Here is a 24350-nt window from a genome sequence, read left to right as displayed (position 1 = left end):
GGAGCCCGGCAGGATGCTGCTGTTGCTGCTGGGTTGCTGTTTGGCTCAGCACCCTGCATTCTCCTGGGTTAACCCCTCTCTCTCCCAACCCCGGGGTGCTTGCCGAGGCAGAGATGGGGAGCCCGTTGCCTCCTTGGCCCAAGGCCTGGTATGCAGTTTGAGGCATTTCCTAGTTGTTTGTTCTCAGGGTAAAGGTTCTTGCAACTAGCTGGGACAGGCGGGAATATGCAAAATTGATTGGAGTAAGGTAGTCGTATCTTGTTGTGGAGGTGGCTGTCAGGCCTGGCTGTGCTCGTGGTGTTACCTGCTGCTCAGCCCTGGGGACCGAGAGCCAGGAATCCTTGGGTCTGTCACAGATGCTGCCTGCAAAGATGACCTGAAAGGGGAAAAAATGGGCTTGCGACCCTCTTTACTTGGAGAAATAAAAATATTTTCATTCTGCTTCTTGCTAACATACCCAGAGACTCTTGTCCTGATCATATGAGAAAATGATCATTTTTGTCTTCCTGCTGGATTTGCAGCCTTCCTGCTTGAAAGTCTGGGCTTAGTTTTTATTACTGTATTTAGCAGCAACGCTTCTGTTGCAAAACATCAACTAAGGAGAATATTGGAGGAAGGAAGTATTTGATAATAAAGATTTCTCATTTCTCTCCTATCCCAGCTGTTGTGTTGAGGTCTGAAAACTCGTTATGGGTAATCTCCCGGGATCGTGAGTGTGCCCTCCTGCAAGCCCGGGGAGGGAATTGCCTTTCTCGATATTGCTGAGGGAAAGAACAAGCAGCGAGAGGCTTACTCAGACTTCCTTTATCTACCACAAATAAGGAAAGGGCAGATTTCTTTACAGGTATCCTATACCTTATCCTGGGCCAGTTAATAACTCTCTGACTCAGGAATGGCATTTACCTGCTCTCCCAGGAGGGATTCACTGCTCTTAGTCACCAGTGGGTTATAATTGTTGGAATTAATGTCTTCCTAAAGATGTCCAAAGCAGCACTAAAAGGCCGCTCTAAAAATAGGCTTGAAAAGTGACCTAAGGAAAGTCCGGAATGCACGGGAAGTTTGGTCCTCCAGTCCTGCCTTTCCGAGGGAGGCTGGAGCAGCTGGGCTGCTGCTCCTGCTCTGCGTGGTTCCCCTCGGTCCTTTGTGCTCAGCGGTTCTTGGGCATTAATTGGGCTGATGAGTGTTCGGGATTGGCCAAGGTATCCTGACAGCTAATGATCTTGCTTTAAATAGAGTGCCAGAGTGTGCATGCTCATCTGCCGGAGAGAGTCGGAGAGAGGAAAGAGGTTTACAATAACTGAAAATTGTTATAATTATGACATAATTTGGACATCTGGAAAGTTTCAGTGTAAGCAGAAATTCAGCATGTGGAAGCTCGTTACTGGAAAGTTGGGTAATGAATTACAGGCCCGTTTGTCACATAAAGCCGGCTAACTGAATTCCATCCGCTGTTACACAATTAAACTTTTATGGTCTCCCAGCCTGTGATAGGGAACAGTACTCACGGGCTGTATGCAGCCGGTGCATACATTTTCAAGGGTTTACTTTCCAGTAACTGTACAACCTGTCCTGATCATTCAAGCCTTAAATTGCTTAAAGGATTCTCCTGTTTCTGGGCAAATACCGTGAAGTAAAAGGGCTTTGTCCAATTGTGTGGATCAAGCCAAAGACAGAGGAGAATTTATCCAGCCAAAGACGTTGGCTAATGTTATTTATAAAGCACAGGGTAAAAGCTCATGTGTGTGAAAGTATGAAGCCAACACGGAGCGGAAGCTCAGCATGATGGCAGCGTTTGCCAAGCACTTCCATGGAGTGTCACCACCCATGTCGAAAGGACAGAGAGAAACCTCCTGGAAACCTGGAGCGCAGCTACGTGGGCCTCTGCATGCAGCAGCGCTGTGCTGAGCCGGCTGCCCGGGGCGGGAAGCGTGCGGCGGGGTGCCCGCTGGCTGGGACTACCAGCAGCAGCCCCAGACCCGGGGCGTGCGGCCGGGCAGTGCGGTCTGCAGTTGGCAGATAATGAAATGAGGGGTGAGGGCTCTGCCTGCTGAGCACAGGCGCTGCTGGCTCAGGGAATGGCCACGGAGCTAGAGGCCACGGCCGTTTGGCTGCAGGGTACGTGCCGCTCTGATGGACCGCAAACCCCGCAGGTCCTGAACTCTGCAGCAGCGGCGAGGAGCAGTCAGTTGGGCTTGATGAAGTGAGTGTCCGTAGCTCTGGGAAGCGGAGGCCAGGGGACGGGGAGTGCTGGCAGCAGGAGGAGCACCCTTGTATTCGGCGGAGGCCTGGCAGTGCTGCCGCAGGGGCAGGGTGCACGGGTGGGTTCTTGGCTCTGAGTGCTCCTCCGCTTCAGAGCCTCCCACCTGGTTCTTGCTGCTGGTGGACAGTGGATGGTGTCTCTGGCTGTGCAACATCCATGGTTTTCTCTTCTTCCCGACTTGCGTGAGGTTCAGCCGCAGGGCGGTCAGTCCCAGAGAGGGGGGCAGGCCAGCGAGAAGCCAGCTGACATTGCTTTGCTTCTCCCAGATAGTCCTGGCAGCAAAACTGGGGAACCCTTCTCTGAAATGGCTGTTTGTTAAGGAGATTTGTGGCCTAAAATGGAGTCTGACCCCTCTTCAGTTTGCTTCTGTAGCATCCAGCTCTGGTAAACAGCTCTGGTTTTGAAACAAAGACGGTGGTTGCTGGCCAGGGCAGGCTCTGGAGCTGTGGACCAGGGACCCCGGGGACCAAGGGCAGTGCGGTGGGACCCATTGCCAGCCTGCTCCCACGGGTGGGAGTATCCAGCTGAATAAACAAACACACGCTGGGAACAGGATAAGGTGGGAGCAGGGAGCTGGGGAGGGCTGAGCAGAAACAGGCAGCAAGTTCTCCAGCGATAAGGGCTGCTGCAGCGAGCGTCTGCTGGACCCGGGGAAATTCTGGTATGCAGGAAAGCCAGGCTGAGGTCTGTGCAGTTACAGGGCTGGAGTAACTCCGGTGAGGCTCCGCGTTTGTACTAGTCACAGCGGGATTTGATCCAGGTGCTTGAACAGGAGTATTACCATTTGCTCAGCCCTCCCTCCAAGCACCGGCTGTGCCGGTGACCCCGGTACTGCTGGTGTTTCTGCCGAGCGGGTGCCACGATGCCGTGTTTCTTCAGGAGACACACTCTACCCTGGTGGCTGAGCTTCCCCCCAGGTTGTAGTGCCCCGTGACGCAGCCAACCGACTTGTGACGAGCTGCTTTGCACAGTTTGTTCCATATCTCTGTCTTCCCAGTTGTCAGGGGTTTTGGCACCCCGCACAACCAGGAACATTAGTCTGATGAAAGCTGCTTCTCTTACAACTTTACGGAGAGGCTTTGTTTTTTCCTGTGTGGTTTGAGGCTCTTAATGGATGCTCTGCAAAAAAAAAGGGACAAGAGCCTGTGACTGGTGTAGAGAGCGGTGCTGCTGTGGGTCAGCAGGGTGAGAGGGCTCTACTGTTGTACGGGTCTGGGTGTCGCACCCCATGGCTGATACCCACCGTGTTTAGTTACTGCTGTGTGGCAGTTTGAACAACCTGGCCTTGAACTTGCCATCCCTGCATGTCCTTCTGTTGTTTCAGTGTCTTCCCAAGGGAGCTCAAAGAAGTTTTTGCCTCATGGAGACAAGAATGCAGCAACCGAGGCCGCCCAGACATCAGTGAGCGACTGATCAGTGCCTCCCTGTTCCTCCGGTTCCTCTGTCCGGCCATCATGTCCCCGTCCCTCTTCAGTCTCCTGCAGGAGTACCCGGATGACCGCACTGCACGCACTTTGACTCTCATTGCCAAGGTCACCCAGAACCTCGCCAACTTTGCTAAGTAAGCCAGGGTGCGGGAGCGGGAGGGGGCAGGTCTGGAGAGGGGGAAGGAAGCTCCGGGTGTGTGGGCAGAGCCACGGCTCCAGCACCAGGAGTCCCACGCCGGCCGTTCCTTTCCTCGATGGAAAGGGCCTGTTTTGTTTCCTGTTGGCTTTTTCCCCCACGTCTCTCTGGGACCCGTTCCCTCACTGTTAGGTCAGGGAGATCATTCACATTTCCAAAACAGGACATGTTTTATGAGCAGGAAAACAGGCTATTTTGACCACACAGACAAGCAGGCAGGGTGGCAGCAGGAACGCCCCGGCACAGCCAGGCGCTTTGTCCTGTGATGGCTGTGCGGGGCATGGCTGGTGGTGCGCTGCCCGCCTCCCGTCACGGGCACCAGCAGGACCAGAGCCCAGCCAGCAGCAATGGTGTGCATAGCTCAGGAGCTGGTCTTTCCCTCCGGTGAGTTCTGGGACCTCCCCTGCTATTAAAATGCAGTTGTCTGAACTGGGAAGGTATGAAAAGAGAATGGGGACACTATCAATTTCTAACTAAGCCCATTGGTTTGATGGAAACAAAGCGAGAAATTTCTGAAAATCTTTCCACTGGCTGCAGCTCTGAGCTACTTACCCTGAGCTCTGATAACAAAATGATGAGCTTTCTGAAACATGAATGGACAGTTTCTGTCTAAAGCTTCTTAGATTTGGAAACTAGCTTACTACACACGCTCGCCGTCGGGAATGTGCGTACATGCACGCAGACGGAGACGGAAGACATACAAGTGTGTTACACTAGATGACAGAAATTCTCTGTATTCCTGACCAATCCCTATCTAAAGGGTTTTCAGATTTTCAGCACTTTGCAGGAAAGACTCTTTAACTAAGCTGACATTAGTCAAGCCAAAGTGATCAAGCAGAGCTGTCCTGCAGACGGCACGCAGCCGAGCCTCTCCTCGCAGAATCGCTGTCACTGGCACAGCACCAACTGCTGCTGGTACAGTTGAACCATGAGGCCCTCCCCGTTGTGCTCTAAATAAGACATCTAACTGAGAGCGAAATCTGGACAGAGTGCTTGGAGGGCAGAAGGAGGTTGCAGGAAGCCCGAGGGGACAAGCGGGCTGGCCCAGCTGCAGGAGTGGCTCTCTAGGGTGATCCCCAGGGCGGTTGTGCCGGGGCAGCAGCGGCCGGCATGGCTGGAGTTAGCTTCAGTGCCTGTGGAAGAGTGGGGAGAGTGCAGGGTTCCTACCACCATCGTGCACTGGGCTTCAGTCGGTTGATGGTGCTTGGATTACGATTTCTTTATTTCCAGGGACAGGCCCTATTTCTGGAGGCTGTGCCCTGACCCAGCAGTAAGATACATTCCGTTACCAAGAACAGCTTTGTTTCTCTAGCTTTCACCTTCATTTCTACTGTGGAGATCTCACACTGATGAGGACTTAGCTGGATTAGGCTGGAGTTAATTTTGGTTCCATGTTCATTGAGGTACCAGGTGCCTGCTAGCAGCCCGATGATCCCAGAGGCTTTGAAGGGTTCAAATGCCAGAGGAAGGCTCTGGCATTCTTACCTGTGTATGTACCTACCCGTTCTGTTGACTGCACTTCTGTTTACAGGATTTAGCTGAAATTTGTATTGCTGTCTTGATAGGTTTGGCAGCAAAGAGGAATACATGTCCTTTATGAATCAGTTCCTGGAACATGAATGGACTAACATGCAGAGATTTCTACTGGAGATCTCCAATCCCGAAACCATCTCAAACACAGCTGGCTTTGAAGGCTACATTGACCTGGGCCGGGAACTGTCCACTTTGCACTCGCTTCTCTGGGAAGTCATTTCTCAACTGGAGCAGGTATGCGGGGGGTGGCAGGGGCAGGCTTTGGGGGAAGCGCAGTTGGCCAGTGCTGGGCATATGCACCACGGCACACGCGGCCCCACGTCCAGCCGGTGTCAGTCCGTTGGCTCTATCTGTGCACAGCACAGCTGCTGCTAACCCTTAGCACTTCCCCAGCCTTTGCACGTGCTGCAGAAGTAGCTCGTTCTTTACATCCTTCTTTGAGGCAGGTGAGTATAGCTCTTTCCCTCCCCTGCTGCTTATCATTGGGGGGTGAGGATGGAGGGGCAGGTGGGATGAGAAGGCAGAGCTGCTGAACACTAGGATTTTGTCTGTCCCAGCAGATTCAAAAGGTTTCTTTTTAATTAAAAGGATTTTTGTCAAGAGACCTGGACCAGGCTTGGCTATAGCTGTCTTCTGCTGTATCTGAACTTTGTTAATCACGCTTGCTTCCTCTGCCCCACAGCAGCAAATGGTTTCTAAAGCCACGTGTTCTGTGACATCCCATAGCCTCAGCGGTGGGGGTAAATGATGGAGAAAATGGATGTTGTTAATGTGATTCACTGAAGAGACTGTCCAGCAACTGGCAAAGCCCACAGTTCTCTAGCAAAAATACAAGTTTGTAGTAATTCTGCTCTCTTTTCTGTCCAGGGCACTGCAACAAAACTTGGGCCTCTGCCTCGGATCCTGAGGGATGTCAACTCAGCGCTCAGTAACCCGGCCTGCGTGCAGGTCTCGGTCACAGCCGATCACACCGCATCCACGCCTAATGCTGGCAACAGCATCTCTGCGGGGCTGCAGAAAATGGTGATAGAGAATGACTTATCTGGGTAAGAGCATAAAAGGTGTCCTGGCCACTGACCAGGGAAATATTCATCTGAATATTCATCTGCTGCCAAAACCTGAGCACTTGCAGGGACAGGCAGGACGAGGTGTAGCGTGGAGTTGCCTGATCCATTGACAAGGCTTTCTGATGGCAGGACTGGATGTAGGTCGGCTCTCAGTCTAGGCAAGGCAGTGGGTGGTAGTGCAAGCACACGGCTCCATCTTGGGTCCCTTGTGAGCCAAAACTGGGGATGTGGTCTGGGAAATCAAGAACTTGGCGGTTCTGTTCTCAGCTGTTGAGATGTGGCTGCAGAAGCAAAACGTTCATCCTTTGAGGACTTGAGGGCTTGTTTGTGCTAACCTCAAAGCGATGGGTATCGCCATTAAGTTCATTAGGTCTCTGAGCATGCAAGATGTATAGGATTGGCCTTACCCATCTTTGTAAGACATGGGGTATGTGCTGCATTCACCGAGATCCAAATCTGGACATTTCTCTTAAGAGTTGCCAAGCTGTAGAGGCCTAACAATCAATTCCAGTCTACTCTGTCCAGTTTTTATAATACTGCGTGTTTTTAATGATGAGCAGTGATTCACAGACACAGTCACCTAACATACTTTTTGGCCTAATTATGTAAGGAGTTTCATTCATGGGGAAGATGACTGTGGCAGACCTATAATGTTTCTGTTTGTGGAAAATGAAATGGAGCCCGCACAAATGGAAAGACTGTGCTAGTGAAATAGTTTGTAAGTGGAAACTACATAATATTTAACAGGTTAATTAGGAATTAAAGGCAGCAATGGCGCTAGACTTGCTCTAATCAGAGCTTTCATCTCTAATGCTTCCCAGCGTGAGGTACAATTATTTAAATCTAATGCTATGGAGGATCTCTGACAATATGCTTTCACCCAAATACTTGCTTACAATGCACTGTCTTTGATCAGCGGTATATTCATGTTAAGCTACTGCAAAGCTTTCTTCCTATCCCCAAGAAATCAATATTGCATGAATGTATGTTACGGCAGGAGGAATGGGTGGATAACCCTCAGTTGCTAGGCTTTAGCTCTGCTGGCAGAGCTGTCTGACCCTTGGAGGCCTAGTGAGGATCAGGCCCCCATGGTGCTCCATGCTGTACAAACGTTGGCCAGCGTGCCCTCAGGAGCTTACTGCCCAGGTACAGGGCAGAGGACACGAGAGTGGCGTGGATACAGCCAGCTGGAAGCAGAAAGGTGACGCGTGCTGTCAGGGCGATGAGCAGATCCGGGGCGGCAGAGCCCCCAGAGCGTGCCTGTGAACGCCTCCCGTGCAGCGCAGCGCTCTCACCGCGCATCCGCGCGCCCCTCGCTCACCTGCCTGCTCCTGCCTGCTCCTGCCTGCTCCTGCAGGGCTGGCCCAGGGCTCCTCCGCACCCCTCCGCCCTCCCCGCTCCCCTCGCACTGTCCCTGCCCACAGGCAGAGCTGGCCGGGCCAGCCCTGCCGCAGGGGCTGGGTTACGTCCCCGTCCCGCACAGCTGCGCCACGCTGATTTCTTCTGAGTGATTTCGTTTTCCTGCTCCGGTGCAGCATTCACAACTCTTCTTTTTTGTTTTGTTTTCCTCTCCTCTTCCTTACGCACTGACTTCCCCGCAGTCTGATAGATTTCACACGGTTACCATCTCCAACCCCTGAAAACAAGGACTTGTTTTTTGTCACAAGGTCTGCTGGGGCCCAGCCCTCACCTGCCCGAAGCTCCAGTTACTCAGAGGCCAATGAGCCCGACGTGCAGATGTCTAATGGCAGCAAGAGTTTGTCCATGGTGGACTTGCAGGACAATCGGCTCTTGGATAGTGGGGCCAACGCGCCTGGCACGGCTGACTCCCTCAATGACAGTCAGTCGTCCCTTGGGCAGTTGCAGGGCGTATGGACTGCACGGACTCAGCAGAACAGCGTGACGGGCATGGCCACTGTGCGCCGGGTGGGCCAGACCCCCACCACGCCGAGCGGCGAGAGCGCGCCCGGCCGGCCCCAGCTCCTGGCACCCCTCTCCTTCCAGAACCCCGTCTACCAGATGGCCGCCGGGCTGCCGCTCTCCCCCCGCGGCTTGGGCGACTCCGGCTCCGAGTGCCACAGCTCGCTCAGCTCCCACAGCAACAGCGAGGAGCTGACGGCCAACAAGCATGGCTTCGCCGCCCCCGCCGCCAGCGAGGACTTCACCCGCCGGACAGGGGAGCTGGCCCGCCGGCAGCTCTCGCTGACGGAGAAGGGCGGCCAGCCCACCATGCCACGGCAGAACAGCGCGGGACCGCAGAGGCGGATAGACCAGCCGCCCCCGCCGCCCCCGCCTGTCACCCGGGGCCGGACGCCGCCCTCCTTGCTGAACACGGTTCAGTACCAGCGACCCTCCAGCGGCAGCATGATGTCCTCCTCGCCAGACTGGCCCGGCAGCGGGGCCCGCCTCCGGCAGCAGTCCTCCTCCTCCAAGGGCGACAGCCCTGAGATGAAGCAGCGCACGATGCACAAACAGGTGAGTTCGGGGGCTGTACCGGCCCTGGGTGTTGAAGGGGCCAGGTGGGGTCAGCCCGGGGCCTCGGAGGAGAACTTGGCCAGCGGGGATTGCTGCAAGGGGAGGGGGTGTCACTGTGGCTCTGAGTTACCACATCAGTGCCAACCCCATGGTGGCATTGCATGTGGGGATGTACCTTGGCTCTTGCACCCAGCCTGGCCTGAGATGGAGGCCCACCAGGGACGGGGACACAGATCAGCATTCGTTCTCTGCGTTCCTCCGCTGCGTGGCACGTTGGTGTGCGACTGCCGCAAGGCGATAGGTGGCAGAGACACGAGGGCGATGGCAGCCGTGCCTCTGTCCTGCGCTACCATCTTGTCACTGCTTTGCCTCTCCATGCCCAGGCTCTCATCCCATGCCATAGTCAACCCCGCGCCATCTCCCAGACTTGGACCAGGCCCTAATCTTCTCTTGTAACTAAGAGTCTCCCTCTGCTGCTCCTGTCCCAGCGGAGCCACGGCACTCCTGGACACTCCTGTCTGTTTGCTCTGTGAGACCCTCCTGGGAGTGCATCTGGGAGGCGAGAGCGGGAAGGAGGGAGTGTGCTCCCCGCCGAGGGGGGAGTTCCTGCCGTGCAGAGCTCTGCAGCGATTCGGGTCCCAGACCGCGTGCTGGTCTGCACAGAAATAAATGTCACTATTTGTGGTGCTAAAATTGAAAGCAGTAGGTCACAGACCCAGGGCCCTCTGGTTTTCCTGGCATGGATAAATTGTTTTTCTAGGGCTCATTTATTCATTCTACATTTCAGAACTAACCCTCTAGAAAATTAACACAGTAGGGCCTCTCAGTGCCTAAAGGAAGAGTTTTTAAAGTAATGCAAACCCCGAGAATGTGGACAACTGGCAAGAGCTTGCTGCATCTCAGCCCAGACAAAGTCTTAAGGCACCTTTTCAGCAGTGCGGTGTTGAAGGAGCAACAGAGTTGCTGTAACTACCTCTCCTTTGCAAAGCAGCCGTGGAGGCCTTTGTCAGTGCTGCCCGTTGAAGGCTGTTCTGTCATCCCCATCTGGAGCTCTTCTGTGCATACGGTATCGATTCGTAAGCGCTGACATTAGCAAGCATGCCATGTAGCAGCATTTGTATAATGTGGATCAATACTCATTAGGGACAGAGGGCACAGAGCTCTGCAAGCAGCAGCAGCCTGTTTGGTAGCAGAGTTTCTTCCAGAAAGACCACAGTGAACTCCAGCTGACGTTCGGAAAGCCCTGGCCAAGTTGTGTTTGCAGATCTTTCCTCCACCCACCCCGACTGTCCTCTCAAAAGTTTCTCTCAAGACCTGAAGTCCTCAGAGTGCCTCTCGTACCCTTAATCTGCGCATTTTACTTGTATGTTAGCATCTGTAAACCATAATGAAACTGCTTGCTCATAGTTGGCGGTATTAAATGCTGTTTGAGAACAAAGAAATCCCATTTGGTGGCCATTTTAGTAGAAGTCCATGAACCTTGTTCCTGCCAGCCAGAAGCGCTTCCTCTACTTCTGTAAGTTCATCTGCTGAACTGACTTCCAGACTGTCCCGGGCCAGACCAGATGTCCTTTTTTACTTCTTCAGAGAAGGAAGAAAGAGGCAGAAGGACCCGTGCACAGCAGGCTGAGCTCTGTTCTTTGACAGCCTTTACCAGCGGCCTTTACGCTGCCGAAATGAACCCACGTGGCCACTGCTCCTTGGAGCCAGAAATTCTGAGCAGCCACCCCAGGGGCAGCGCCCGAGCTGGAGATGCGAGAAAAAGCAGAAAGCCACGAGCCGGGTGAGGATTTACAGCAAGTGATGTTCGTGAGCTGAGTCTGAAACTTCTGATTTAAAATTCTGGAAGTAGAAGACCAGACTGGAAGATGGCGTGGGAAAGCCCCCAACCCCAGTGAGGTAATTAAACCAGTCCCCCCTCCTCTGAGTACAGAACCTCCCGTTCTGCTGCTTGCTGGTGACTGGGTTTCTCTGCTGTCCAGAGGTTTGAATGAAGGAGAAAGTCCCCGACATTTCTGACTTGTTAACTTGAATTCCCTCGACCAAGTCATCCAGATACCTTGTGTTCATCCAGGAAACTGTTTACTGCAGTTTATAATGAGCCAGGATGGAGGGGAAGTAGCTGGAGATTCCCTTCCTCAGCCTTGTAATGTGGTTGGAAAATATGTGGGCAATGCCATGTGCGGTCCCTGCCCAGGCTAGGACTGAAAAGCAGCAGCCGTGGCTCTGGCTCGCTGACCGTAGACCAGCACTGCTCCTTCAGCTCCCATAGCTACATGAAGAAGCCTAGAGATGAACTACTGAGATGTCGAGCATTTAGACCTTTCCAGCATCGTAAGTGCAGTCTCAGCCAAAAAGAAACCTTTATTTTCCAAGAAGGCACCCACCTGACCAAAAGTAACATTTCAGTTTGCAGATCTGGTTTCATCTGTACGAAATCTCCACAGCAAGCAAAAAGGCGGCTCAGTAAAAGAGGCTGAAGGGTTGAGTGAAATCTCGGCTCGCAGAGCACGTATACCACATCAAGCCACTCTGTTTGCCTGCAGCTCGACGCCTTCTCGGGTCGTGTGGTCATGTCCTCCTGAGGCGACAGGACCTGCTCAGGAGCCCGGGCCCGTTGCTGTCAGCAGGACCCCACCGCAGCGCAGCATTGTACGTCTGTTCTGTGGGGACGGCACAGGGAAGAATTTGGCCTGTCAAAGGCCGCTTGATCTAAAATAACGCGAGGTGCAGAACAGGAGTTGTTCCTACCCCCCAGCCCTGACCACTCTGGTAGCTCAGACTTGTCTGTTGCTGTTTGAGCAGCATGGGAGAGGGCTTGCTCGGAAGGAAATTCTCTCTCGCCAGCTTCATGACCATTTCTGTTACAGGTTTTTCTTTTGTTATGGTTGTATGTTTCATTGTAGGCCCCTTCTCCTGTGAACCCCAATGCCCTGGACCGCACTGCTGCTTGGCTTTTGAATATGAACATGCAGTTTTTAGAAGATGAAAGCATTGACCCAGATTCCAAGCACAGGGATAAGCTCAGGAATAAGGACGAGCTCAGCCAAGCAGAAAAGGTAAAACCTGATTGGATTGAAACAAGTTTCTAAATAGAGAGAGGATTTCCTTGAATGTCGTTCATCTGAGCAGCCTGGGGACAAGGTGGGCTGTGTGGCACGTCCCTGCCCAGGAGAGAGGGATGTCAGTTTGCTCTGTGCCTGGCTGCTCAGCCTCACGGGGCACTTCTGGGGAAGGTTCGGGAGGTTTTCACACACTCGGTGACTGGAATTACCCTCTGATGAAAGCAAGTAAGAAAAACAGGAGCCAGGAATCAAGTGCTGGTGCTGCTCTGCGACAAACTCTGAAGCCAGCCAGTGCCTGTTACTTCCCCCCGTTCCTACTCCCCATTCCTGGCTGCAGGGGGAGAAAGCTTAAAAAAGTGCATTAAGCACACCTATAAAAGAGATGAGAGTAAGGTACAGGCAGCCTCATGCCTCTCAACAGGGACATGTAGCAAGAAGCAGCTTCCATGTCAAAAGGCTGTAAAGAGACCTAAAAATTAAGTCCAGAGTCTGGTCTCAGAGACAGCACTGGGGCCTGGGGTGACTTCGGTGGTGCAGTGACACTGCCCCCAGCTTATGGCTGTGCCACACAGACTAGGGCCTGACCCGTTGGGGGCTCTGTCAGGAAGTCGGTTCCAGAATATTCAGTGGGAGAAGCAGGGAAGAGACAGAGTAGGCCTGGCTAGGGGTGAAGAAGGAGGGTTAGAAATAAGGATCCAGCAGTCAAGAGCTGAGAAGATCCCGTCTTTGCCGATTGCTGCTTCTGCAAGGTGCTTTCTCAGCAGCCTGGCTCTGCCAGCACCGCTGCGGCTGGGCGCAGTTAGCATTTGGGATGTTTCCTCAATGTGCTTTCTCTTCTGTCACACCAGCCACGTGTTACCACCCAGTCCCACAGAACTGCAGACATCGCCCTCCCTGAGCCTCTTCCCTGTTTTTCCAGCACAGATGTGTTTCTGTTTTTGCTGCGATAGCCTTCCTGTTCTCATTTTGCTGTGCTGTATCATTTTGGGACTGTCACCTGTCAAATTCAAGTGAGATGCCAAAGGCAGGTATCGTAGGGACTGGGAGGTACAAGGCGACGGCTCCCGGCTGCCCCAGGAAAAGTGTGGCAGAGTTTTGGGAGCGTTCAGCCCATGTCTTACTGGCTTTCTGCTGCTTGGGCATTCCTGTAAATACACAGACGTGTGCTGATCAGATAGCAACTGACACAGAAAAATGTACGTGTTTAGCAGACTTTGTCTGCAGAGGTATAGAAATCTTGACTGCCACCTAAGCAGAGACACTGGCAGGCAGCAAATCAAAGAGGAGGTTGTCAGGCGGGTGCATCGTGCCCTGGGTTATTGCTGCAGTTAGTCACTGAAGGGCTTCAAAGAGGGTTCAGTGCTCATCCGAGTCTGTCATGGAGACGGCAGCGGCAAGCGTTGCTGTTGCAGTGGAACTGGAGTGAGGTGAAATGCCGAAGGACCGCACACGAAGAAACGTGTGCCGGCCTTCTCCCGCTCACACCTGCCAGCTCCCACAGGCAGGCAGAGCAGGCAGATGGCCCTCCGGTGTGGACGCTGTGCATGCCAAGCGTTGTCACTAATCCCCTTCCTGGCACCCTTTCCTGTGAAACGGGCTCAGCTGTTACCAGGTGGGCACTCTCAGGGACTGCTCTACTTCCATGCCAGCCCGAGGGGCTGCTGCACGCCGGGACGTGCCAGGCTCGCCCCGTCCTGTGCAGGGAGGGGCTCGCCAGCGCGGGCCCTGCTCAAGGTGGACAGTGGTGGGATTACGAACGTATTGCAGCAAACCGGTCCCTGTCCCGAGTTCAGAGGGAGCCCCCACCCCTCAGGAGCCTGCTGTCTCATTCCCATGCAGCATCTTTTGTTACTTTGCTGTCACATCAGTCACTGACATTAAAGATCGCCATTAGCATAATCTCTCTCCCCATTACTGTAAGACGAGAACGGTAACGGAGAATGAGACAAGTGTTCTAGAGACAGGAGCGACTCCTTCGGTCCCTGAGGCCTCTCCTCCTATCATTTGAGCTCACTTACGCTGCTTCTATTTTAAGGCTAGGGTAGGTATTTAATCTTTCCTGTTCAAGCAACTCCCTTCTGTCTGACTTTAGTGCTTCTGTGCAACTGTATGAGCATTTGTGTTCCTTCATCGCTTCAGGTTACGTGTGCAAACTGTGTCGTTTCAGTGCTGCAGTAAAAGCTTTGCTAAAGGAAAAACAGAGTCATCTGTTGTGCCTGTCCTTGCCCAGGCAGAAGGAGCTCAGAGGTCCTGCCCATCTGCCTGCCACCGCTCGAATACTTCGGCAATTCAGGAAGACCATCAGCATCATAAATTTTCAGTCCTTAGGAGCTGTTACAGTTACTTCTGCTGTCAGCCAGTCAGTTCGTGGGGTGATACTGGGAAAGCAAGGTGGATTTGTGTGAGCTGGGGGTCCGGCTGAGCAGTACGCGGGCAGCAGCCTGGCTGCGTTCCCCCCTCACAGAGCTGATCTGCGGGGACAGCAGGACTCTCAGAGCTGGGACCCAGCCAGGTCCATCGGTTGAGTGCTTACGCAGGTGGCGATGGCCAAGGGGGAAGGCTGTATTTTCAGGTAGCCAAGTCAATACACAACTAAGCGCATTTCTGTCAGTTCATGAAGAACACTTGTAGCTTTGTAACAGACTTCGTGACTCAGATGCAAGTCTTTTTCCCATATCTGACTCTTTAAAAGCAGCTTGTCACATTATCAGCTGCATGTTAATTATTCTAAGGTTATTCCAGTTGAGATTTTTTTAAAAAACACTTTCCAAAGATAATTTTTTGAAATTAAAGTCTTTTTTTTTTTTAACAGATATGCACTGGATTTTCCTTTGGCAAAGCAAGTTGTATTGAATGCTGTGCTTCTGCAAGAGCTGAACCTAGTTTTACTGAGTTAGAAAGCTCTTAATTTTTTGAATTGCTTTATGTGATTCTTCTGCTGCTGATTTTTAGCTTCATCTGAACAAACAGTACAACTGTGGGGTCTTGGCTTCATGCAGCAGCTCTTCTCGGGTCGAACCCTGGTTTGACATCTGATTGCGTTGTTTAAAATGCTGGCTCCCACAAGGCAGTAGTGCTCACTGCCCAGCGAGTTGCCCTCGCCTTGATGAGGGGTGACCGCTTTGTGCCGAGACGGCAGTGGCCTACGTCTGTCACTGCTGCAGAGCCTAACAGCTCCTGCTTGGCTTCCAGCAGCTCCCAAGCGCCCGCATTTCTTGTTGTAGACCAAAGAGCTCATGTGTAAACCCAAAATCCCACCAGTGCAGCTTCTCCTGCCTGTGTTTAGCCCTGCGCTGTTAGTGTGAGGAAGATGCCGGATGCGTTTGCCATTCACTCACTCTAACCTGCATTCCCCATGTGAAATGCCAGACTCTGCTAACAACCCATTCTCTGAACCTGCCAGTGACCTGCCCGCCCAGCGGAACGCAGCATCGCTCCTAGCGCAGTGTGGAGAAGACTGAAGAGGAGGTGTCGGCAAGCGGGGTTATCTGATACGGGTTTGCAGCTAGTCTAATGCAAGGAGAGGGGCGTAATTGGGTTATGGGGAAACCCTGGCAAGGGCAAAGCCCTACTAGGTAACATGCCACATGTGTTTTCTCCTCCTGTGTCTGTCCTTGCGTGCTGTAGTACCAGCAGGACCTAGTGGTGCTGCAGGACAAGCTTCGCATCTCCAACAAGAAGCTGGAGGAGTATGAGACTCGCTTCAAGTGCCAGGAGGAGACAACGCAGAAGCTGATGCTGGAGTACCAGGCCAGGCTGGAGGAGAGCGAGGAGCGGCTCCGGAGACAGCAGGAGGATAAGGAGATCCAGATGAAAGGCATCATCAGCAGGTACCGGGGAGGTGGGCATGCTGGAGATGACAGTAAGGCAGGCAGCCTGGCTGGCGTTAGAGCTGACCCCTGCTCAGGAGAATCAGGTTTCTTTGGAGGTTCAGGCAGGTTTCTCATGTGGGTTTTCCAGCATTTATTCACTTTCTGCCCTTCCGGGTTACAGCCCCTGGGGGGGATTTCAAGCCCTGACTCTTTGGGTCCCCCCATCAGTGTTACCTGGGACAAGGAAAACCCTGACATTTTCCTAATTCACAAAGGGAAAACTTCAGGAGGGGAGAGCTGGCAGCCCGCCCCAGTTCTTGGAGGATCTGGCAGGCTTGCTCTTCTGTTCATAGGAGCAATAGATGTAATGATCAAAATGTTCTTTTCTTGATGTTTAGCTAAGGATCTCGTCACCATCCCATTACCCCTAGCTATAAATCCCTTTCTTGACCCAGTGGGATGCGGTGTTTACATTTGTAAATCTGGGACGCAGCTGTTCCGGGGGCAGCTAGCTTCACCTTTACCTGAGCAAGCCAACGTGGTGCTCTTCATCAGCCCTCAGAAATGGGTCAGCCTTCACTGTTCTGTATCACATAAGCTTTGGGACAGTCTGCTGTAGAGGTCTCTAGAGAAGAGTAAGAGCCAGAAAAAAGGCTGGTTCTAAACTATTGGTTTGTGTCTAAGAAGAGGTAGTGCCAATGACTGGGTGTCTCCTTTGTGCTCGAATGCACAGCTGCGGGTCCTGGGAGCATCTCGGTGTGTGCCTCAGCATTGCCATTTCAGATGAGATGGTTTGACCTGGTATGGATGGGGGGGGCTGCTCCATGAGGCCAGTTCCGTCTGTAGACTAGCTTCTCTGGTATTTCACATCTCTTCCTGTGTGCTTCAGAGATGTACATCACCCCCTTGCTTCCTTGGTGTCAAGGACTCAATGAGAACATGATCTGTATCATTCACTCTGGGTGGCTGATTTAGACATGTATGAGAGTAATATCTGGGCTTAGCAGAGCCCAACAAATGTAATTTTTTTTCTTGTCTGTCGCCTACCAGATTGATGTCAGTTGAGGAGGAGTTAAAGAAGGACCATGCAGAAATGCAGGCTGCCGTGGATTCCAAGCAGAAGATTATCGATGCACAGGTGAGTCCCTGATACCAAGGGCTGCAGCACTTTTCAGGGTGAGTCTGCCAACACGCAGCCTCCCTGCCATGCAGCAGTGCCAGCTCAAGCACGGCGAGGCTGTGTGCGTGGGTGAGTCCGCACCAAGCTGCAGTCAGTGACGGAGCCGGGCAGACTTCAGCAGGATGCGATATATTGTCACAGCATTTGCATTCGTACAGCTGTTCCCAGCCTTGGAGCTTGGCAGGCGACACAGAGGATGTGGGGGGTGGCAGTTTCTGGAAGGATCATGCCCCAATTCAGTCAGTTTGTGGAAGGGTCATATCCTTGTTGGCTCAGTCTGAGATCCACAGAATTTTGCTTGGTGTTTCGTGTTCCAGTAGTGCTTGCAGGACCTGGATACAAGGAACACAAGGCCTGGCCAGAGCAAAGCCAACATGTTTTTTCAGCCTTTGGGTTGTGGCTTGCAGGGTTGGGAAGCTCAGTTACTGCTATAGATTACAGTGGCAGAGGAGCATCAGATGATGAGTGTAAAACACTATGCTTGGAAAAGAGAATCTGAAAATACGGTCCATAATCTTTTAATTTGTCTAAGCAGAGATCAGCATCTTCTCAGCAGCTAGGCCTTCCTACAGGTTGTGGCTAGGTGATGGTATATTCTAGGCTTACTCTTAACAACCCTATTAATCATTTGTGAGTCACTACCCATGACTAATTTACTGTATAGCTAATTAAAAAGGAGATGAGACAGTAGTAACTTTGTAAAAAGAATCACTGTTTTTCTGTAGAGTAATTTGCTCAAAGCTAGTAAATCATCGTGTTCCCTTCTGCACCCTGGCAAAGCCCAGCAGATACAGGGCCGTCGGTAGGGCGCAAGCAGGGCAGACTGCAGCCTGCCAGCAGCTCTCGACAGGCTGGCCTGTCTCCTGCCATCCTGTGCGTTACATGTCAGGCTTTTACCATGAGCCAGTCTACACTGTTCTCTTTTTGTCATCTCGGGCTGTACAGTGGTGTTGGACATGTTCATATGTGGACCTTCGAAGTTACACACAGGCAAACTACTGTGCCCCTCTGAGTTGGTTCTGTTCCCCCCGCTAATGGCAGAGAGAAGGATGAGGACTTGTTCAGTGTCGCAAAGAGCAGACGTGGCAGAAGCAGGCTGCAGCACGGAAGTTCTTGCTCCCATCCTTACGATACTGTAATCAGTGAGAGTTGCCATCAAAGCCATCCTGGGAGGCCACAAGTCATTTCAACTATTCATTTACACTAACAAAATCAATTAAACACTGACAGGAATAACTATCTTGGGAGAGCACTAGGTTTTAGAAGAGGAGTCTTATTGTCTTTGTTACAGCTGCAGTTAGAGCAAACAGTACAGTGAATTTCTGTATAACTGAAGAATTAGAGAAGCTGTGTTATCTCCATTTTGTTCAGGATGGTAAAAGGAATTTAGCTCACGTTCCACAGGCAAAGTACGTTTGCGGCCCTGCTAATAGCAGCGGATTTAAAAAAATGCTGCGTAGCACTTAAAAACCCCCACACCTAAGAATCCCAAAGAGAAAGGTCCTGGTCCAAGAGGCCTCGGGGTCGCTGTCTCAGGACAAGCCCTGGCATCGCAGCGGACAGGTCTCCGTGCATTCCCACTGACGGTTCCCCTCTGCCCGTTTGTTTGCAGGAGAAACGCATTGCTTCACTGGATGCTGCCAACGCACGGTTAATGAGTGCCCTTACTCAGCTGAAAGAGAGGTACAGCATGCAGACACGTAATGGGATCTCCCCCACAAACCCAACTAAATTGCAGATTACAGAGAATGGAGAATTCAGAAACAGCAGTAATTGTTAACCCGCGGAGGGTGCTGCCGCAGGAGAGGAGGCCTGGCCAGAGAGACCGTGCAGCAGCAGGTGTGAGCCGCGGCTTCAAAGAACGGCTGCTCTCTCCCCCAGAGAAACCAGCTCCTTACTGCGGACGGCGCGCTTGACTGAGCCCTTGTGGGAGATGCTAATGCCAGCACATTGAGGGGACGGGAAGATCGAGTGTGAGATGAGTGGCATAAGGAAATAACACATATTTGAGAATCGCTGTCACTGTTGGATTTCAATCAGTGTTTAATGTTTAAACAAAAGTAACCTTTTCCTTCTAAACTGCCCAAAGGATATGCCTCACCCCTCCCAGCAAGGAATAACGTCCTTGTCATTGCAGTAAGCGAAACAAAGGGAGCTGGGCAGAGCCTGCAGCAGGCAGTGGCCCAGTAAGTCCAGTTAAAGTGTGCTGCTGGATGTAGCCGTTGGAGGGATGGCAGCGAGCTTGGCCCGCTCCTCCTGTGCCTCCCCCTGGAGCACGGCCCTCTCCCAAAGCAAACCCCGAGCCGAGCCCAGCCGTCTTTCCTTACGTGGCTTTTGTGAGGCCACTGACTTTTACAGCGAGTGACTGTCCACAGGGCCTTGACGCAGCTAATTAGTGGTTAATTAACTCCGCCCGTCTAGGGAGCACAGTCCAGAGGCCAGGTCAGGGCGCAGTCTGCGCGATGCGGTAGCCCAAGGGTGCCGCCCGGGGAGCCGCGGTGGCGGGCAGTGCAGAAGGGCACGGCCGGCGCTGCCGGGGCTCCTGGGGCTCCCTGGGCAGCCCCGGGGAGCAGAGCAAGCCCAAGGCCCTGGCACGCAAGCGGAGGGAGGAGCTGGCACCTGGTGAATGGCGACTTGGTTCCTCTCTACAGCTTCTGCTCTCTCACAAATAATGGGGAAGTCTCTGTAAGCAATAGCCCCAGGGCACTGTCGTCCCCCCGCACTTTTAGCCGCAGAATAAAGTAAATGTTGCCTGAGCTTGGTCCCCGAGCTGTGAATGAGGTACAGGGGCTGGATTTCCTGGTGCCCGGTGTGGTAGAGGGGGAGTGAGGGGCTACGTGAAACGGCCAGCTTCTTGCTTGACAGAGGGTTCGTTATGGGGATGTAATGCTCTGTGCAGAGATTTTTGCTATTTCTGGGGAGAAAAACAGACAAAGAAACAAGAAAAAGCCCTGAAGAACCATGAAGATCGGTAATTGTATTTCTTTTCTTTCACAGTATGCATTAGAAAAAAAAAGATCCCATTTTCTGGAATACTGTCCTCTTTAAATTGGGAATGAGCACTGCATGGAAATTAACCGGCTCGAAGAATGTAAAACATGGTCATAAGGGAGTAACCAACAAGAACAGCAGCCACCACCGAAAGCCCCCTTGTCAGGAGCACTGTGCAGGCATAAGCCAGGATTAGACTTTCCTAACTGCTGAAACACGCAGATCCGGCACATTCAGACACGTTGTGCTCAGCGGAGGGGTCACCTCCTTAACGGGGGATTGTGCCGCTGACCTGCCGCCACGGTGTGTTTGTTGGTTTGTGTTTTTTAAGTTAGTACTTCATGACTCCCACTCTCAGAGCAGGTCACTCGTACCAAGAGCCAGAGAGATTTCTCTGAGATACGGATGACAGTGTACAGTGTACAGGACATCTGCCTATTCCTCCCACTAAAGTATAATACACTGCTCAACGCCTGTCCTAGCTCCTCCTGCCATGTGTAAATGTACAGTCAAAGGGACTAGGATGTTCACTGAGCTCTGCACAGCTTAGGTACCGTCTCCAGCCTCACACTGCCTAGGCTGCCTGAGCAGGACACTTTGCCAGTAAGCTCTGCATTGCCATGCTGCCCCGCAGCCGTAAGGCTCGTTAACAGCATTCTTCCACATGCAATTGTTTTCAAAATTAAAGATGCTTTTTTTTTCCTAAACTTTTTTCTATTCCCTGGAAGCCCTGGGCCAAGCCCGGTGCGGCTTGGTCCTCGGAGGAGCGAACGTGTTGTCCTGAGGTCTCCACGCCCCGCCAACGCCTGCAGTCACACAGCAGACCCCAAACGGAGCTCCTCAGAGAAAAGTAATAACTAAGTATTTATGACAAGTACAGTGACCTTTGAATTTTGGAGACTAGCACAGATGGCTTTGAAGAACCTCACAAAACCGACAAGGTTACAACTGGAGAAAGACCCAGACAGGTTAGGAATACACAGGGTACTGTGAACCGTTGGGTACGTACACTTACATCCGCCATTGTCTCAGAGTCAAACACATTATAAGAACCCTGCAAAAAGACTATTTTAAACCGCTGTTGCCCTGAGATGTATATTTAGAGCTGATTGTTTTTGAGTTCCAAAATCTTTGTGTTGCGAGAGACGGAAGTTTTTCGAGAGAAGTAACATAGAGGAATGGAAACGCTAACAGGGCACGGGGGCGGGCGCCCCACCAGCAACGTTTCCATTCATACACGGAAGTAATTTTGGGATGCAGTCCCTGCTCTCCGTAAGAGCTGGAAAAAAGAAACACCCACAAAACAATTGTTTAGTACTGAAGCTAAGCACAGTACATCTTAATCTTCTCCTCAACCACAAGCCAAGGCACTGCTCCCCCCTGCCCCGATCTGTCAGAAACTCCTGGTTAACCTCAGCCTTGCAAATTACTGAACACACATTGTGCTGCTGAAATAGCAGGAATGCTTAAATCCTTCCACAGCGAGTTATTAAAATCTTAAAAGTTCCAGTGCCAACACCTTCTGGAGTTCTTGCTTAGTTTCCTGAGCCAGTATGAAAGGAAATGCAAGTCAGGACGAAGTCTCGTTACAGTAGAGATTCCCCCCCCCCGCTTTTCCCCCATCTCCTTCCCCTGCAACTGTCAACAACTGGACCTAACTGTGACCCCCCCTGCAAAGGGCTGGGGGTAGGTTTTAAGATCCAGGCTCAGTTCAGTTCTGTTACTTCAGTTTGTGTTTCTGTTATTTATAAACTGTACATTTATATATGTGTGTGTGTGTGTGTGCGTGTGCGCGCATGCGTGCGTGAGCGAGCGCGAGGGAGCCAGCGAGAGCGTGCGAGCGCGCCCGAGCCCCGCGTGGCCAGGTGACCCGATGTGGCCTCGGGCCTGGTGTCTGGCGTAGCAATACCAGAGGCAATCCCAAGAGGTGCTTGCAGCACCAGAGCAAAGCAACCACTATCCGTAATGTTTTTGTGATCTGCTCCATTTTCTTTTTCGTTCTTGCGCTTCCTACAGTAAGAGGCTGTTCTAGTGCAAACTCGTCAAAGTGTAAACAAAATGAAAACACACTCAGATTTTTATCTTAATACAAGTCTTAATATTTTTTTGTAAATGTTTTCAGTGTTTACTGTAACGTATCTATCTCACTAACGGTTGTATATAGTAACTTACTTCTGGTGCTGCTTATTCGGTCAGGATTTGGCTGTATCTCACTGCTGTTTTGGAGAGGTGGGCTCCAGCCAGCAAATCTGGATCCAGACACAGGTTGTGATTTCAGCCTCCTCCCTCTGGGGATCTGAGGGAAGGGGCAGGGAGAGCAGCCAGGGATCCAGATTTGGGGTCGGTCCACCTCAAGGGTTCTGTTCTAAGAGTTTTGATTTGGCGTTTTGTTAAACTGTAGTGAACGCTTCTGAAAAAGTTTTGTGTAAAGGGGGATGAAATGGACTGAACAGTATCCCGAGGTCTCTGGGGACTGTAAGTATCATCATTCTGGACAGGGATTATGGCTTCAGTGCCAAAAGAAAGATTGGAGGGACCTAAGGCTTTCCCCATGCCAACTAATACGACAGTGTCATCACCAGCCCCTTTTGCACCAGTTTAAGCAAATCCTGCCACCATCCAAAGAGTCCTGCGTCACTCTGCATTGTCATTTGAGTCTGGTTCGTTTTGTTTTCTGCTTTTGCAGTTGTAAAGCACTGATTGCACTGTGAGAACACGCTGAGTCCTCTGGCCTGGCAGCCAGCCCCGTAGGTTGCTGCAGGGGGCAGGACACAGGTTCTGCTACTACGAATATTCCTGAAGGAAGAAGGGACTTAGTGGACCTGAGCGAGGCATCACAGGCTCTCCTAGGAAAGCAATCGGCAAGTAATCAATTATTTCCAAAGTTTAGAGCGCTCATAGGCTTTTCCCTGTTACCAACGTCCATACCCAGGTGCAATAGAAAACATACCGAGGTCTGGTCTGTGATGAACAAGGAGAGGATTTTTAGTCACGGGAGATGGAAAATGCACTGATGCATTCAGCCAGGACAGCCACAGATTGTGGCTCGTAGATGGGATCTGCAAGGGGCTCGTTTCCCCCAGCGGTCCCAGGGCAGGGGTAGCAGCCCCTGACAGCAGCACCTCCGACCCCGGTGTCCAGCAGCTCCACCACGGTCACTGCCCTGCCCGTAACGTGTAGCTTTGCCTGGAGAGCACGAAGCAGAAAATCCAAAGGGAACAACTGTGACACTGTCCCTGGGGAGGGCTCCCGAGCAGCACTCCGTCCTTCCCGCCCGCCACGACTGTTGGGGTCAACCTCTTCCCCGAAGGTTTGCGTGCAGAGCAATCCAGGCCTCCAGCCTGGCCAGCACTGGGACCTGACGTGGGTCGTGGCCACCAGGAGAGCCCTTGACTGGCCCCAGGAAGGGGCGCTGCCCATCTCCAAGTAGGTCTCTGACTTCAGGGCAATTTCAGAGGAGATTGCGTAGCCACAGGGCTTGGACGTGTGGCACCTGCCCTGCTCTGAGCCCCGCCAAGCCCTGCTCTAACCCTGCACAGAAAGCTGTTGCCTTTTTCTTTTCCCTTGGGGAAGATGACACATGGCGGGGAGAGGCAGGCCGACAGCAGCATGCTAACATGCAGCTCACGGGCTTTACAAACCAAATCCAATCTTGAGGGCGTTGCACAACATTCAGAAACAACCACGCTTTGAAAAAGGGTGTCACGTTCAAGCATTGACTTTCGCAGATCACCTGAGCTGTGACATTGCTGTAAATGCCATGTGGTTCTGCATCAGCTACCAGTACCCCAGAGTGCAGTCTCCATGTTCACATATTCCTTTATCATACATCACTGTGTCTTAAGATATACCTCTCTCTGTATATCTGCTTAGGCTGATACTTGTTCCTGATAAGCAGTCGCTATGTTTTATATCCTCTTATAAAGAAAAACAAATCTTTTTTTGTAAGTATGTTTAAAAACAAAAAAAAGCAAAGTGGAAGTGTTTGCTGAACCTCCTTCAGCTCCTTTTAAACTATGTAATAATGTACAGAGAAAGTTGTTGGTGTTCAAAGAAATGATGTGGCCGTGCAATTTATGTACATTTGCAATTAGAAATATTAAAGATTTATTTAGATATTTTACTTAAGTGCTCCAGCACCTCTACTCAGTCATTTCCAGTGTCTAGAGCATCCTAGCACACGCTGGCCCCATGCACACACAAACATTTGTCCTATCTCTCCCCCCAGTCAGAGCATCTGAAACACTACTCACGGTCGCATTTCGGCCATGGCCTGGCTGGCCACCACCTTCCCGTCTGGCACCCGTCACACGGCTGTGGGGGAGGGCTGGGCACGAGGGGAGG

The 24350-nt window shown here is 52.0% G+C and overlaps 1 protein-coding gene across 15 annotated transcripts in view; it reads left to right on the top strand.

The window, feature by feature from the left end:
- The window catches only part of DAB2IP (DAB2 interacting protein), a 170316-nt gene extending 146220 nt beyond the window's left edge, over positions 1–24096 (top strand). For 8 of the 15 annotated variants that reach the window (XM_072883002.1, XM_072883005.1, XM_072883009.1 and 5 more), the window contains 8 exons: positions 3585–3821; positions 5449–5650; positions 6284–6462; positions 8085–8958; positions 11865–12017; positions 15651–15853; positions 16886–16973; positions 18628–24096. In XM_072883002.1, coding sequence (XP_072739103.1) covers positions 3585–3821; positions 5449–5650; positions 6284–6462; positions 8085–8958; positions 11865–12017; positions 15651–15853; positions 16886–16973; positions 18628–18795 — 2104 coding nt within the window. In that variant the 3' untranslated portion in view covers positions 18796–24096. The other 7 variants (XM_072883004.1, XM_072883003.1, XM_072883016.1 and 4 more) reach the window with 7 other exon arrangements.
- Positions 24097–24350: the final 254 nt, after the last annotated feature.

The sequence above is a fragment of the Ciconia boyciana genome, chromosome 18 (assembly GCF_034638445.1).
Source record: "Ciconia boyciana chromosome 18, ASM3463844v1, whole genome shotgun sequence".
Lineage (NCBI taxonomy): Eukaryota > Metazoa > Chordata > Aves > Ciconiiformes > Ciconiidae > Ciconia > Ciconia boyciana.
The sequence above is the reverse complement of the archived record's forward strand: the minus strand, read 5'-3'. Positions and strand labels throughout refer to the sequence as shown.